Source organism: Oncorhynchus gorbuscha, linkage group LG07 (genome assembly GCF_021184085.1).
Source record: "Oncorhynchus gorbuscha isolate QuinsamMale2020 ecotype Even-year linkage group LG07, OgorEven_v1.0, whole genome shotgun sequence".
Taxonomy (NCBI): Eukaryota; Metazoa; Chordata; class Actinopteri; order Salmoniformes; family Salmonidae; genus Oncorhynchus; species Oncorhynchus gorbuscha.
The window spans coordinates 1,370,265-1,388,121 of NC_060179.1; the positions used below are offsets into that span (position 1 = coordinate 1,370,265).

At 41.1% G+C, this 17,857-nt stretch overlaps 1 protein-coding gene across 1 annotated transcript in view; it reads left to right on the forward strand.

Annotated features, from left to right (window-relative positions):
• Window positions 1-1,714, forward strand: part of map3k22 (mitogen-activated protein kinase kinase kinase 22) — a 46,830-nt gene extending 45,116 nt beyond the window's left edge. The window contains exons 6-7 of the mRNA XM_046355396.1: window positions 475-652; window positions 870-1,714. Coding sequence (XP_046211352.1) covers window positions 475-652; window positions 870-1,098 — 407 coding nt within the window. The 3' untranslated portion in view covers window positions 1,099-1,714. The remainder of the gene's footprint in view (window positions 1-474; window positions 653-869) is intronic.
• The last annotated feature ends 16,143 nt before the right edge of the window (window positions 1,715-17,857 follow it).

Sequence of the window (17,857 nt, forward strand, 5' to 3'; positions counted from 1 at the left end):
TAGTGGTAATATTATAATAGTGGTAATATTATAATAGTATTATATTATATAGTGGTAATATTATAATAGTATTATATTATATAGTGGTAGTATTATAATAGTATCATATTATATAGTGGTAGTATTATACTAGTATTATATTATATATGCCATTTATCAGACGCTAAATGGCAGTATTATAATAGTGTTATAATATATAGTGGTAGTATTATAGTTGTATTATATAGTGGTAGTATTATAATAGTGTTATAATATATAGTGGTAGTATTGTAGTTGTATTATATAGTGGTAGTATTATAATAGTATCATATTATATAGTGGTAGTATTATAATAGTGTTATAATATATAGTGGTAGTATTATAGTTGTATTATATAGTGGTAGTATTATAATAGTGTTATAATATATAGTGGTAGTATTATAGTTGTATTATATAGAGGTAGTATTTTTCTTCATACTCTCTGTTGTCCTCTAGGTGCCAACATCCTGAGAGACTCCACTGGCAACATAAAGCTGGGGGACTTTGGGGCCAGTAAACGCATCCAGACCATCTGTATGTCAGGAAGTGGCATTAAATCCGTCACCGGCACACCTTACTGGATGAGCCCAGAAGTCATCAACGGAGAAGGATACGGACGCAAAGCGGATGTCTGGTAAAAAGACTCAGAATGCAGTCAGATGGCTCTTTTTTTTAGTGCCATTCACACTTTTACAAGAACATTTTGCGATATCAAATTGTGAAACAAATTCCTGATTTTCTTGCCTTGTTTAAGAATATACACTAATGTTAAAGGTGATTTATTTCTCATGTTTGTCTCCTGATGTACTAGATGAAGTGGTTCTGTCTCCATAAAGTGTTTTGTCTGTCAGGTCTGTGGCGTGCACAGTGGTGGAGATGCTTACCCAGAAGCCTCCCTGGGCAGAATACGAGGCCATGGCAGCTATCTTTAAGATAGCCACGCAGCCCACCAAGCCCTTCCTCCCTGAGGGTGTTTCCGAGGCCGCCCGGGACTTTGTGCGCCAGGTGTTCATAGAGGAGAAGTGGCGTCCCACGGCCGAGAACCTCCTCTCACACCCCTTCGTCCAAGGGGGGTTCTGACCCTGACCTCTAGCACCCCCAGGGCCACCCTGCCTCCCAGGCCTCTCCAGGCTTCCAGGGCCCAGCACCATGATGCCAGACCTGATCATAACCTGAGCCCCAGTCTCTCTCCTTCACCAGCTAACTGACCCCAGACCTGATCATAACCTGATCCCTAATCTCTCCTATATTTTGTCTGTCTTGTGATCAGTGGTCACCTTCTATATATTCAGTTAGGTTAAGAGCAAACTCTGAAAATACATCCCATCTGTCTGGACTGTAAGTTAGTCATCTAGTGTCCCTGTTGTCTTTGAGTAATATTCTGCTTCAAAGGGGATTGTGAACAATTTTTTGTAATACATCCTAGATGAACACTTGCAGTTACCTTAACAGTTGATGTCTATACTTTGACCTGAGATATGTACATTTAGTTTTGTCTGAATTGCCAAACGCCTTACGAGTTGTAAAATAGCATTCATGTACATTTACAGAATGACCCTGTTTCTACATCATATCTTTCTCATTCGGAAAGAGACTGTTGCACATTTTATAGCATGTATTCAGTAGGTGCCCCATTGCAGGATAATCAACAGGAAAAAAATAGATGCTGTAAATATATTTGACATTTTTATAATTTCATAATGAGAGAAATGTTTTTTTTTTCATTCCACTGTTTGGAGAAAAATACCAAACATTTGTATTGTTGTGAATGGTTACTCGCCGTGTATAAGCAAGCAATTCTCCTACGCTGACCAGCCTGTTTAAATCCACGTATGTGCCATGTTTCGTTCTATCCCAGTGTATTGTTCACCAGCACAGAACTGTCCGAATAGAGTTCAGTAATACTCCTTGTTCTTCCCAGAGTTGGAAACAAAAATAACTCTCCCATCTAGAACATGGATTTCTTAGCCAGTGAATCAGTCCTCAGCCAGAAATCCAGAACATGTTTTGTGATCACTTTCAACTCCATGTACAGTTGAAGTCTGAAGTTTACATACACCTTAGCCAAATACATTTAAACTCAGTTTTTCACAATTCCTGACATTTAATCATTGTAAAGATTCCCTGTTTTAGGTCAGTTAGGATTTATTTTAAGAATGGGAAATGTCAGAATAATAGTAGATAGAATGTTTTATTTATTTCATCACATTCCCAGTGGGTAAGAAGTTTACATACAGTCAATTAGTATTTGCTAGCATTGCCTTTAAATGGTTTAACTTTGGTCAAATGTTTCGGGTAGCCTTCCACAAGCTTCCCACAATAAATTGGGTGAATTCTGGCCCATTCCTCCTGACAGAGATTGTGTGACTGAGTCAAGTTTGTAGGTTCTGCCCACAAATGTTCTATAGGATTGAGGTCAGGGCTTTGTGATGGCCACTCCAATACCTTGACTTTGTTGTCCTTAAGCCATTTTGCCACAGCTTTGGAAGTATGCTTGGGGTCATTGTCCATTTGGAAGACCCATTTGCGACCAAGCTTTAACTTCCTGACTGATGACTTGAGATGTTGCTTCAATATATCCACATAATTTCCAGCCTCATGATGCCATCTATTTTGTGATGTGCACCAGTCCCTCCTGCAGCAAAGCACCCCAACAACAGGATGCTGCCACCCCCGTGCTTCACGGTTGGGATGGTGTTCTTCAGCTTGCAAACCTCCCCCTTTTTCCTCCTAACATAACGATGGTCATTATGGCCAAACAGTTCTATTTTTGTTTTATCAGTCCAGAGGACATTTCTCCAAAAAGTACGATCTTTGTCCACAAACTGTAGTCTGGCTTTTTTTATGTCGGTTTTGGAGCAGTGGCTTCAGGTTATGTTGTTATAGGACTCGTTTTACTGTGGATATTGATACTTTTGTACCTGTTTCCTCCAGAATCTTCACAAGGTCCTTTGCTGTTGTTCTGGGATGATTTGCACTTTTCGCACTAAAGTACGTTCATCTCCAGGAGACAGAACGCGTCTCCATTCCTGATCGGTATAACAGCTGCGTGGTCCCATGGTGTTTATACTTGCGTACTATTGTTTGTACAGATGAACGTGGTACCTTCAGGCATTTGGAAATTGCTCCCAAAGATTAACCAGACTTGCAAAGCAAAGAGGCACTGAGTTTGAAAGTAGGCCTTGAAATACATCCACACTCAAATGATGTCAATTTGCCTATCAGAAGCTTCTAAAGCCATGACATCATTTTCTGGAATTTTCCAAGCTGTTTAAAGGCACAGTCAACTTAGTGCATGTAAACGTCTTACCCACTGGAATTGTGATACAGTGAATTGTAAGTGAAATAGTCTGTCTGTAAACAATTGCACAAAGTAGATGTCCTAACTATATAGTTTTTTATCAAGAAATTTGTGGACTGGTTGAAAAACGAGTTTTAATGACTCCAACCTAAGTGTCTGTCAACTTCCGTCTTCAACTGTACTCTGTTGTTTGGAATGACAATGCGTGGAAAGTAAGTGTAACCCGAGTGGATGTGTGATACTTACTCTTCAGCCTGACGAGATTAGCGATTAGCTAGCTTTTCACATGGCGCCGACTGGTAAGATGCTTCAGGAGTGCGGTCGGTCACGCGTGCTAGCAAGGCAGAGGTCCCGAGTTCAGCCCAGGTATGGGCCAAGTCGGGACGAGGAGTTACTCGCTAAGCAAGCAGCATGACATCCTTTACATTACCACAAATAGAACGTGTATTTCTCAGCCACTTTAGGTAGGTGGAAGTCTCCCTGTACCGAGGACCTCTACCCCTCTGGTGTAGATGGAAGTCTCCCTGTACCGAGGACCTCTACCCCTCTGGTGTAGATGGAAGTCTCCCTGTACCGAGGACATACCCCTCTGCTGTAGATGGAAGTCTCCCTGTACCGAGGACCTCTACCCCTCTGCTGTAGATGGAAGTCTCCCTGTACCGAGGACATACCCCTCTGCTGTAGATGGAAGTCTCCCTGTACCGAGGACCTCTACCCCTCTGGTGTAGGTGGAAGTCTCCCTGTACCGAGGACCTCTACCCCTCTGGTGTAGATGGAAGTCTCCCTGTACCGAGGACCTCTACCCCTCTGGTGTAGATGGAAGTCTCCCTGTACCGAGGACCTCTACCCCTCTGCTGTAGATGGAAGTCTCCCTGTACCGAGGACATACCCCTCTGCTGTAGATGGAAGTCTCCCTGTACCGAGGACATACCCCTCTGCTGTAGATGGAAGTCTCCCTGTACCGAGGACCTCTACCCCTCTGCTGTAGATGGAAGTCTCCCTGTACCGAGGACATACCCCTCTGCTGTAGATGGAAGTCTCCCTGTACCGAGGACCTCTACCCCTCTGCTGTAGATGGAAGTCTCCCTGTACCGAGGACATACCCCTCTGCTGTAGATGGAAGTCTCCCTGTACCGAGGACCTACCCCTCTGCTGTAGATGGAAGTCTCCCCCCTGCTGTACTCCCTGTAGGACACCTACCCCTCTGCTGTAGATGGAAGTCTCCCTGTACCGAGGACCTACCCTCTGCTGTAGATGGAAGTCTCCCTGTACCGAGGACCTACCCCTCTGCTGTAGATGGAAGTCTCCCTGTACCGAGGACCTACCCCTCTGCTGTAGATGGAAGTCTCCCTGTACCGAGGACCTACCCCTCTGCTGTAGATGGAAGTCTCCCTGTACCGAGGACCTACCCCTCTGCTGTAGATGGAAGTCTCCCTGGACCTACCCCTCTGCTGTAGATGGAAGTCTCCCTGTACCGAGGACCTACCCCTCTGCTGTAGATGGAAGTCTCCCTGTACCGAGGACCTACCCCTCTGCTGTAGATGGAAGTCTCCCTGTACCGAGGAAATAGTCCTTTGCACTCCCACTCGCCAAGTGCCCTCTTGGGTGGTGGCATAATCATTATTTTTATATACAGTTGTTGTTCTGAACCCACTTGCCCCCAAGTCGGTGTACTTCTTTCATTTTGAGCACCTTCTGGACACGGCCCGGTCTGGACACGGCCCTGCTGTAGGTTGTCCTCAGATGTTGACTGGCAGCTTGGTGCAAACTGTAGGCTACTGTGCTAGACTTGCTACCGTAAGGGACCTAATGGGAATGTGATGTAAAGACTGTTCTGAATGTTTTAATAGCTGGTCTGATTGAGCAGCAACATCCCACAGGTCCAAGCGTTGCATCATATCAAACCAAACATTATTCAATACTGTCACCATATTGCCTTGAATTGCATGATTCAGTCGTCAGCCTGATTCACTAGACTGCGGCGGGTGGTTCGCTCACTAGACTGCGGCGGGTGGTTCGCTCACTAGACTGCGGCGGGTGGTTCGCTCACTAGACTGCGGCGGGTGGTTCGCTCACTAGACTGCGGCGGGTGGTTCGCTCACTAGACTGCGGCGGGTGGTTCGCTCACTAGACTGCGTCGGGTGGTTTGCTCACTAGACTGCGGCGGGTGGTTCGCTCACTAGACTGCGGCGGGTGGTTCGCTCACTAGACTGCGTCGGGTGGTTTGCTCACTAGACTGCGGCGGGTGGTTCGCTCACTAGACTGCGTCGGGTGGTTCATTCTGTTTTATCTTGGGCTGAGAAAGACTTGACATGGTAGTAGTGTGTGTGTATATATATATAGTAGTAGTAGTAGTAGTAGTAGTAGTAGTAGTAGTAGTAACTTTAGCAGAGGCACAACACATCTAAAGGGCTGGATCGGAAACGGGGACAGAAGGAGCAGCCAGCTATGGTCTCCACAACAGGCAGCATCACCACAACAGGCTATATCAGGCAGCATCACCACAACAGGCTATATCAGGCAGCATCACCATTTCAGGCAGCATCACCACAACAGGCTATATCAGGCAGCATCACCACAACAGGCTATATCAGGCAGAATCACCATTTCAGGCAGCATCACCACAACAGGCTATATCAGGCAGCATCACCACAACAGGCTATATCAGGCAGCATCACCACAACATGCTATATCAGGCAGCATCTCTATATCAGGCAGCATCACCACAACAGGCTATATCAGGCAGCATCACCATATCAGGCAGCATCACCACAACAGGCTATATCAGGCAGCATCACCACAACAGGCTATATCAGGCAGCATCACCACAACATGCTATATCAGGCAGCATCTCTATATCAGGCAGCATCACCACAACAGGCTATATCAGGCAGCATCACCATATCAGGCAGCATCACCACAACAGGCTATATCAGGCAGCATCACCATGTCACTGTCATGAACACGACCTCCTTATAACAGTGTTACTAAGTTATGAGCAAACTGATGGATCAACAGTATTCACCATGGCACTGCCTTGTCTCACACTGCTCTTAGTTCAGGAAACAATCACTTTACCTGACTGGAACAGCATATACACCTGACTGGAACACGTTTAATATCAGGGAACAGCATCACCACTGGAACAGGTTTAATATCAGACTGCAGCATCACCTGACTGGAACACGTTTAATATACAGGACTGGAACACGTTTATATCACCTGACTGGAACAGCATCACCACTGGAACACGTTTATATCACCTGACTGGAACACGTTTAATATCGACCTGACTGGAACACGTTTAATCACCTGACTGGAACACGTTTAATATCAGGCTGGATCACGTTTATATCACCTGACTGGAACACGTTTATATACACCTGACTGGAACACGTTTAATAAACCTGACTGGAACAACGTTTAATATCACCTGACTGGAACACGTTTAATCTCACCTGACTGGAACACGTTTAATTCACTGGAACACGTTTAATATACGACCTGACTGTGGAACACGTTTAATATACGACCTGACTGTGGAACACGTTTAATATACGACCTGACTGTGGAACACGTTTAATATACGACCTGACTGTGGAACACGTTTAATATACGACCTGACTGGAACACGTTTAATATACGACCTGACTGTGGAACACGTTTAATATACGACCTGACTGTGGAACACGTTTAATATACGACCTGACTGGAACACGTTTAATATACGACCTGACTGGAACACGTTTAATATACGACCTGACTGGAACACGTTTAATATACGACCTGACTGGAACACGTTTAATATACAACCTGACTGTGGAACACGTTTAATATACGACCTGACTGTGGAACACGTTTAATATACGACCTGACTGGAACACGTTTAATATACGACCTGACTGTGGAACACGTTTAATATACGACCTGACTGTGGAACACGTTTAATATACGACCTGACTGGAACACGTTTAATATACGACCTGACTGGAACACGTTTAATATACGACCTGACTGTGGAACACGTTTAATATACGACCTGACTGTGGAACACGTTTAATATACGACCTGACTGTGGAACACGTTTAATATACGACCTGACTGGAACACGTTTAATATACGACCTGACTGGAACACGTTTAATATACGACCTGACTGGAACACGTTTAATATACGACCTGACTGTGGAACACGTTTAATATACGACCTGACTGGAACACGTTTAATATACGACCTGACTGGAACACGTTTAATATACGACCTGACTGTGGAACACGTTTAATATACGACCTGACTGGAACACGTTTAATATACGACCTGACTGGAACACGTTTAATATACGACCTGACTGGAACACGTTTAATATACGACCTGGCTGGAACACGTTTAATATACGACCTGGCTGGAACACGTTTAATATACGACCTGACTGGAACACGTTTAATATACGACCTGACTGGAACACGTTTAATATACGACCTGACTGGAACACGTTTAATATACGACCTGACTGGAACACGTTTAATATACGACCTGACTGGAACACGTTTAATATACGACCTGACTGGAACACGTTTAATATACGACCTGACTGGAACACGTTTAATATACGACCTGACTGGAACACGTTTAATATACGACCTGACTGGAACACGTTTAATATACGACCTGACTGGAACACGTTTAATATACGACCTGACTGTGGAACACGTTTAATATACGACCTGACTGTGGAACACGTTTAATATACGACCTGACTGTGGAACACGTTTAATATACGACCTGACTGTGGAACACGTTTAATATACGACCTGACTGGAACACGTTTACTATACGACCTGGCTGTGGAACACGTTTAATATACGACCTGACTGGAACACGTTTAATGAACGACCTGACTGTGGAACACGTTTAATGAACGACCTGACTGTGGAACACGTTTAATGAACGACCTGACTGTGGAACACGTTTAATATACGACCTGACTGTGGAACACGTTTAATATACGACCTGACTGGAACACGTTTAATATACGACCTGACTGTGGAACACGTTTAATATACGACCTGACTGGAACACGTTTAATATACGACCTGACTGGAACACGTTTAATATACGACCTGACTGGAACACGTTTAATATACGACCTGACTGGAACACGTTTAATATACGACCTGACTGGAACACGTTTAATATACGACCTGACTGGAACACGTTTAATATACGACCTGACTGGAACACGTTTAATATACGACCTGACTGGAACACGTTTAATATACGACCTGACTGGAACACGTTTAATATACGACCTGACTGGAACACGTTTAATATACGACCTGACTGGAACACGTTTAATATACGACCTGACTGTGGAACACGTTTAATATACGACCTGACTGTGGAACACGTTTAATATACGACCTGACTGTGGAACACGTTTAATATACGACCTGACTGTGGAACACGTTTAATATACGACCTGACTGGAACACGTTTAATATACGACCTGACTGGAACACGTTTAATATACGACCTGACTGTGGAACACGTTTAATATACGACCTGACTGGAACACGTTTAATATACGACCTGACTGGAACACGTTTAATATACGACCTGACTGTGGAACACGTTTAATATACGACCTGACTGGAACACGTTTAATATACGACCTGACTGGAACACGTTTAATATACGACCTGACTGGAACACGTTTAATATACGACCTGACTGGAACACGTTTAATATACGACCTGGCTGGAACACGTTTAATATACGACCTGGCTGGAACACGTTTAATATACGACCTGACTGGAACACGTTTAATATACGACCTGACTGGAACACGTTTAATATACGACCTGGCTGGAACACGTTTAATATACGACCTGACTGGAACACGTTTAATATACGACCTGACTGGAACACGTTTAATATACGACCTGACTGGAACACGTTTAATATACGACCTGACTGGAACACGTTTAATATACGACCTGACTGGAACACGTTTAATATACGACCTGACTGGAACACGTTTAATATACGACCTGACTGGAACACGTTTAATATACGACCTGACTGTGGAACACGTTTAATATACGACCTGACTGTGGAACACGTTTAATATACGACCTGACTGTGGAACACGTTTAATATACGACCTGACTGGAACACGTTTACTATACGACCTGGCTGGGAACACGTTTACTATACGACCTGACTGGAACACGTTTAATATACGACCTGACTGTGGAACACGTTTAATATACGACCTGACTGTGGAACACGTTTAATGACGACCTGACTGTGGAACACGTTTAATATACGACCTGACTGTGGAACACGTTTAATATACGACCTGACTGGAACACGTTTAATATACGACCTGACTGTGGAACACGTTTAATATACGACCTGACTGGAACACGTTTAATATACGACCTGACTGGAACACGTTTAATATACGACCTGACTGGAACACGTTTAATATACGACCTGACTGGAACACGTTTAATATACGACCTGACTGGAACACGTTTAATATACGACCTGACTGGAACACGTTTAATATACGACCTGACTGGAACACGTTTAATATACGACCTGACTGGAACACGTTTAATACACCTGACTGGAACACGTTTAATATACGACCTGACTGGAACACGTTTAATATACGACCTGAATCAATTAATATAATGACCTGACTGGAACACGTTTAATATACGACCTGACTGTGGAACACGTTTAATAGACCTGACTGTGTTTAATATACGACCTGACTGTGGAACACGTTTAATACTAGACCTGACTGTGTTGTAGAGACAGACGACACAATACTGGATTTAATATAGAGACCTGACTGGAACACGTTTAATATGCTGACTGTTGTAGAGAGACAGACTGGAACACGTTTAATACTGACCTGACTGTGGAACACGTTTAATATAGACCTGACTGTGGAACACGTTTAATATACGACCTGACTGGAACACGTTTACTATTACCTGACTGGAACACGTTTAATATACGACCTGACTGGAACACGTTTAATATACGAATGACTGTGGAACACGTTTAATATACGACCTGACTGGAACACGTTTAATATACGACCTGACTGGAACACGTTTAATATACGACCTGACTGGAACACGTTTAATATACGACCTGTGGAACACGTTTAATATAGAGACTGGAACACGTTTAATATACAATGGAACCAGTTTAGTCTAGATGACTGGAACACGTTTAATATACGACCTGACTGGAACACGTTTAATATACAGACCTGACTGGAACTGTGTTTAATATAGACCTGACTGGAACACGTTTAATATACGACCTGACTGGAACACGTTTAATATACGACCTGACTGAACAGTTTAATATACGACCTGACTGGAACACAATGACCTGACTGGAACACGCTGTTAATGTAGACCTGACTGTGGAACACGTTTAATATGCCTGACTGTGGAACACGTTTAATACTACTGATGCTGTGTTGTAATAGAGACCTGACTGGAACACGTTTAATGCCAGAACACGTTTAGATGACTGTGGAACACGTTTAATATACGAGACTGGAACACGTTTAATATGACCAGGAACACGTTTAGATGCTGTGTTGTAGAGAGACAGACACACAATACTAGACCTGACTGGAACACGTTTAATAGAGACCTGACTGGAACACGTTTAATATAGACCTGACTGGAACACGTTTAATAGAGACCTGACTGGAACACGTTTAATACTAGATGACTGGAACACGTTTAATATACGACCTGACTGGAACACGTTTAATATACGACCTGACTGGAACACGTTTAATATAGATGACTGGAACACGTTGTAATAGACGACCTGACTGGAACACGTTTAATATAGATGACTGGAACACGTTTAATATACGACCTGACTGGAACACGTTTAATATACGACCTGACTGGAACACGTTTAATATAGACCTGACTGGAACACGTTTAATGAACGACCTGACTGGAACACGTTTAATATAGAAATGACTGGAACACGTTTAAATACACCTGACTGGAACACGTTTAATATGAAATGGAACATTTAATATATACCTGACTGGAGATTCCCATGACTGGAACACGTTTAATATACGACCTGACTGTGGAACACGTTTAATGACAACCTGGAATGTGCATGTAATGTAATCAATCTAATGTAATGTAGGCCTGTGCTGCACAATGCCAGAGTCTAGATGCTGTGTTGTAGAGAGAGACAGACTGCCCAATGCCAGAGTCTAGATGCTGTGTTGTATAGAGACAGACGACACAATACTAGATGCTGTGTTGTAGAGAGACAGACTGCTCACAATACTGGATGCTGTGTTGTAAAGACAGACGACACAATACTGGATGCTGTGTTGTAGAGATATTATTATTATTATATTCTTATTATTAATAGACAGACAGCACAATGCCAGAGTCTAGATGCTGTGTTGTAGAGAGACAGATCGGCACAATGCCAGAGTCTAGATGCTGTGTTGTAGAAGAGACAGATGACCCAATGCCAGAGTCTAGATGCTGTGTTGTAGAGAGAAAGACAGCACAATGCCAGAGTCTAGATGCTGTGTTGTAGAGAGACAGACGGCACAATGCCAGAGTCTAGATGCTGTGTTGTATAGAGAGACAGACAGCACAATGCCAGAGTCTAGATGCTGTGTTGTAGAGAGACAGACTGCACAATACTAGATGCTGTGTTGTAGAGAGAGACAGACTGCACAATGCCAGAGTCTAGATGCTGTGTTGTAGAGAGAGACAGACAGCACAATGCCAGAGTCTAGATGCTGTGTTGTAGAGAGACAGACAACCCAATGCCAGAGTCTAGATGCTGTGTTGTATAGAGACAGACTGCACAATACTAGATGCTGTGTTGTAGAGAGACAGACTGCACAATACTAGATGCTGTGTTGTAGAGAGAGACAGACTGCACAATACTAGATGTTGTGTTGTAGAGAGAGACAGACTGCACAATACTAGATGTTGTGTTGTAGAGAGGACAGGCTGCACAATACTAGATGCTGTGTTGTAGAGAGACAGACTGCCCAATGCCAGAGTCTAGATGCTGTGTTGTAGAGACAGACTGCACAATACTAGATGCTGTGTTGTAGAGATGACAGACTGCCCAATACTAGATGCTGTGTTGTAAACAGAGCACATTACTGGCTTTGCTGGTGTTCTCCTGTAATAAAGAAATGATTGTACTGTAAATACATATTTTATATCACTTTTATATGAAATGACATTTCATTATACCTGTTAGATTCCCATACTGTAGAGATTGTCTGATCCAGACAGTGGCTCATGACAAGGAGCAGTATATATGGACTGTACTATGTTTCTGTACTATATATATGGACTGTACTATATGTCTGTACTATATATATGGACTGTACTATGTTTCTGTACTATATATATGGACTGTACTATATGTCTGTACTATATATATGGACTGTACTATGTTTCTGTACTATATACACTGCTCAAAAAATAAAGGGAACACTAAAATAACACATCCTAGATCTGAATGAATGAAATATTCTTATTAAATACTTTTTTCTTTACATAGTTGAATGTGCTGACAACAAAATCACACAAAAATTATCAATGGAAATCAAATGTATCAACCCATAGGTCTGGATTTGTCCCACTCAAAATGTATAATGGAAAACCACACTACAGGCTGATCCAACTTTGATGTAATGTCCTTAAAACAAGTCAAAATGAGGCTCAGTAGTGTGTGTGGCCTCCACGTGCCTGTATGACCTCCCTGGACAACGCCTGGGCATGCTCCTGATGAGGTGGCGGATGGTCTCTGAGGATCTCCTCTCCAGACCTGGACTAAAGCATCCGCCAACCGTACTGTATGGACTGTACTGTATATATGGACTGTACTATATATATGGACTGTACTGTATGTCTGTACTGTATATGTGGACTGTACTGTATGTCTGTACTATATATATGGACTGTACTGTATGTCTGTACTATATATATGGACTGTACTGTATGATGTGGACTGTACTATATGTCTGTACTGTATATGTGGACTGTACTGTACTGTATATATGGACTGTACTGTATATATATATGGACTGTACTGTATGTCTGTACTATATATATGGACTGTACTGTATGTCTGTACTATATATATGGACTGTACTGTATGTCTGTACTATATATATGGACTGTATGTCTGTACTATATATATGGACTGTACTGTATGTCTGTACTATATATATGGACTGTATGTATGTCTGTACTATATATATGGACTGTACTGTATGTCTGTACTATATATATATGGACTGGTACTGTACTGTATGTCTGTACTATATATATATGTACTGTACTGTACTGTATATATGGACTGTACTGTATGTCTGTACTATATATATGGACTGTACTGTATGTCTGTACTATATATATATATGGACTGTACTGTATGTCTGTACTATATATATGGACTGTACTGTATGTCTGTACTATATATATATGGACTGTACTGTATGTCTGTACTATATATATGGACTGTACTGTATGTCTGTACTATATATATGGACTGTACTGTATGTCTGTACTATATATATATGGACTGTACTGTATGTCTGTACTATATATATATGGACTGTACTGTATGTCTGTACTATATATATATGGACTGTACTGTATGTCTGTACTATATATATATGGACTGTACTGTATGTCTGTACTATATATATATGGACTGTACTGTATGTCTGTACTATATATATATGGACTGTACTGTATGTCTGTACTATATATATATGGACTGTACTGTATGTCTGTACTATATATATATGGACTGTACTGTATGTCTGTACTATATATATATGGACTGTACTGTATGTCTGTACTATATATATATGGACTGTACTGTGTATGTCTGTACTATATATATATGGACTGTACTGTATGTCTGTACTATATATATATGGACTGTACTGTATGTCTGTACTATATATATATGGACTGTACTGTATGTCTGTACTATATATATATGGACTGTACTGTATGTCTGTACTATATATATATGGACTGTACTGTATGTCTGTACTATATATATATGGACTGTACTGTATGTCTGTACTATATATATGGACTGTACTGTATGTCTGTACTATATATATATGGACTGTACTGTATGTCTGTACTATATATATATGGACTGTACTGTATGTCTGTACTATATATATGGACTGTACTGTATGTCTGTACTATATATATGGACTGTACTGTATATATGGACTGTACTGTATGACTGTACTGTATATATGGACTGTACTGTATGACTGTACTGTATATATGGACTGTACTGTATGTCTGTACTGTATATATGGACTGTACTGTATGTCTGTACTGTATATATGGACTGTACTGTATGTCTGTACTGTATATATGGACTGTATGTCTGTACTGTATATATGGACTGTATATATGGACTGTATGTCTGTACTGTATATATGGACTGTATGTCTGTACTGTATATATGGACTGTATGCCTGTACTGTATATGTGGACTGTACTGTATGTATGTACTGTATATGTGGACTGTACTGTATATGTGGACTGTACTGTATGTCTGTACTGTATATATGGACTGTACTGTATGCTGTACTGTATATATGGACTGGACTGTATGTCTGTACTGTATATATGGACTGTACTGTATGTCTGTACTGTATATATGGACTGTACTGTATGTCTGTACTGTATATATGGACTGTACTGTATGTCTGTAGGCTTTTGATTGGGGCTTCTTTAGAATGAATTCCCTTGATAAAGAAGCCTGGAATTAAACGTGTCCTGTTATTGATCTTTTGAAGCCTGGAATTAAACGTGTCCTGTTATTGATCTTTTGAAGCCTGGAATTAAACGTGTCCTGTTATTGATCTTTTGTACATGTTACATATAAGTTAATACATCAGATGTCTCCGGCTTACTTTGTTGCTTATTTTTTACACATTTACCATTTTGCTTTGTCACTTGACTCCATTCTACATTTTTATAAAATAATTGGTGTTTTTCACTATTTCAAACCTCTAATAGCCTTTGTTTCTTGACTATGGTGGTGTGGTCGTGTCTTTACTATCATTAAATGAAGACTTTTATTTTTCATCAAAGATTCTCTGTAATTAGTATTACGAGATTAAACTGATTAATCATGTAACTGTAATTAACTAAGAAGTCGGGGCACCAAGGAAAATATTCAGATTACAAAGTTATAATTTTCCTAATATTACTTTTCAGATATTTTGTCTGATCAATTAGTCTTCGAATCAATGAATTATTTACTTTACCTCACGTTAGTCTCATTCCAAATGTTGTAAATTGTTGATTATCTGCACGAACCCAGTCTTCACTATGAGTCATCCATACATCAATTGTCTTAAATAATTTAAGTAATTCACAGAAATGCATAAACAAACAGATGATGGTTACAAGGAAATGATAACGGCGTTTCCCTAGTGGGATAAACCGGTATTGCGGCATGGTGTACAAAAAGGAAGTGGGGGTCGACTGAGATGAGACAACACAATGCTAATTGTGTTGAAGTAATAATCCTTTGTACATAACATTCGGGAACAATTGCAATCAATATATATTTACGCTCAGTGTGTCATCGGGGTCTCTGTTGAAAAGTTTGCTTCTTTTGGAGAGTGTCGGTCCTCTCTGCCATGGTTAGAATGGGTAGTTCAAAGTGACATTCATTAATATCGTTATGGATAGATGTTGTCGGTTTTCGTGTTCAATGATACCGAATTCCTAGCTGCAGACTAGTAATTAATATCAAAGACTTGTTCTTATTCTGTCGGTATCGATAGTCTAAGAGTTTAACCATGTGGTATGGTTAAAAGATTCAGCCATCTACTCAAACCTTGGCCCTCTCGTTATCGAGGTAAGCTGGTCTGCAACCTTTGTCCTGTCGTGACTGAGAGAAACATGGTCTGTTGAGAACTTCTCAAAGTTGGGGTTTTATTTGGGAGTTGCAGAAAAGGGCCTGTCCCAGGATGCCCGACCATAACTGAAATCATGGGGCGGTCCTCTGATTTAGTTAAACTCAAAAGGGAATTGGAGTTTCCTTCATTAAACAGTCCAAAATCACATTACACAATTTTTACAAACATTATCATCCTCACTCATTCATCTTATACAGCAATTAGATGTAAACCTCATATCTGAGGATATTATATAAACAGCGTTATGGTAATGTGGCCGTATTGTCTCTCATGAGTTTCACCAATTGTACCAACCGGACCAGTTCGTAGCTGGATTCTTCACCCATCTTTTATACCTTCTCCGGAACATAAATGTTGTTCGGACCTCAAGTTCTGTGAGGTGGAAGAAATTCCTTTGTTCTCTTCTATGAAACTTCATTCTGTCTCTATACTGTGTGGCCATGAGGAGATCATCTCCTCACGGAATTTCCGACCTCTCTGACCACAGCAGCCTAGTTGTAGGAGGCAGGGAGAGGGGGATGGGGCTTGCTGTACCCAAAGAGGTCAACGTCATGACAGGGTATTGATAAAATCATGTTAATACTAAATAATTAAATAACTGGTTATAAGGAAATCACCCATGATCTCATTCTGACGGAAAAGGTATCATCACGGAAAATGGGAAAGATAACGTTATGATGGGAAAGATAACGTTATGATGGGAAAGATAACGTTATAATGGGAAAGATAACTTTATAATGGGAAAGATAATGTTATAATGGGAAAGATAATGTTATAATGGGAAAGATAACTTTATAATGGGAAAGATAACTTTATAATGGGAAAGATAACTTTATAATGGGAAAGATAACTTTATAATGGGAAAGATAATGTTATGATGGGAAAGATAACATTATGATGGGAAAGATAACGTTATGTTGGGAAAGATAACATTATGATGGGAAAGATAACATTATGATGGGAAAGATAACATTATGATGGGAAAGATAACGTTATAATGGGAAAGATAATGTTATGATGGGAAAGATAACGTCCGGAAATGGCGCAGCCCTGGCCTTAGTTATCTTTGTTTTCTTTATTATTTTGGTTAGGCCAGGGTGTGACATGGGTGATGTAGGGTTTTTGTCTCATCTAGGGTGTTTGTAGATTTATGGGGTTGTGTTCATTCTCGGTGTTTATGTAAGTCTATGGTTGCCTGGATTGGTTCTCAATCAGAGGCAGGTGTTTATCGTTGTCTCTGATTGGGAACCATATTTAGGTAGCCATATTCTGTGGGTACTTTGGTGGGTGATTGTTTCCTTTGTCAGTGTTTGTGCCACACGGGACTGTTTCGTTGCCAGTTCACTTTATTATTTTAGTATTTCTTATTAAAAACCATGGACACCTACCACGCTGCATATTGGTCCGATCCTTGTTTCACCTCTTCAGAGGAAGAGGAGGAAATCTGCCGTGACAATAATATAGATTTCTACATTTATTTTGCAATGTTTGCGTGTGGTGTGGTCAGCCTGTTAGAG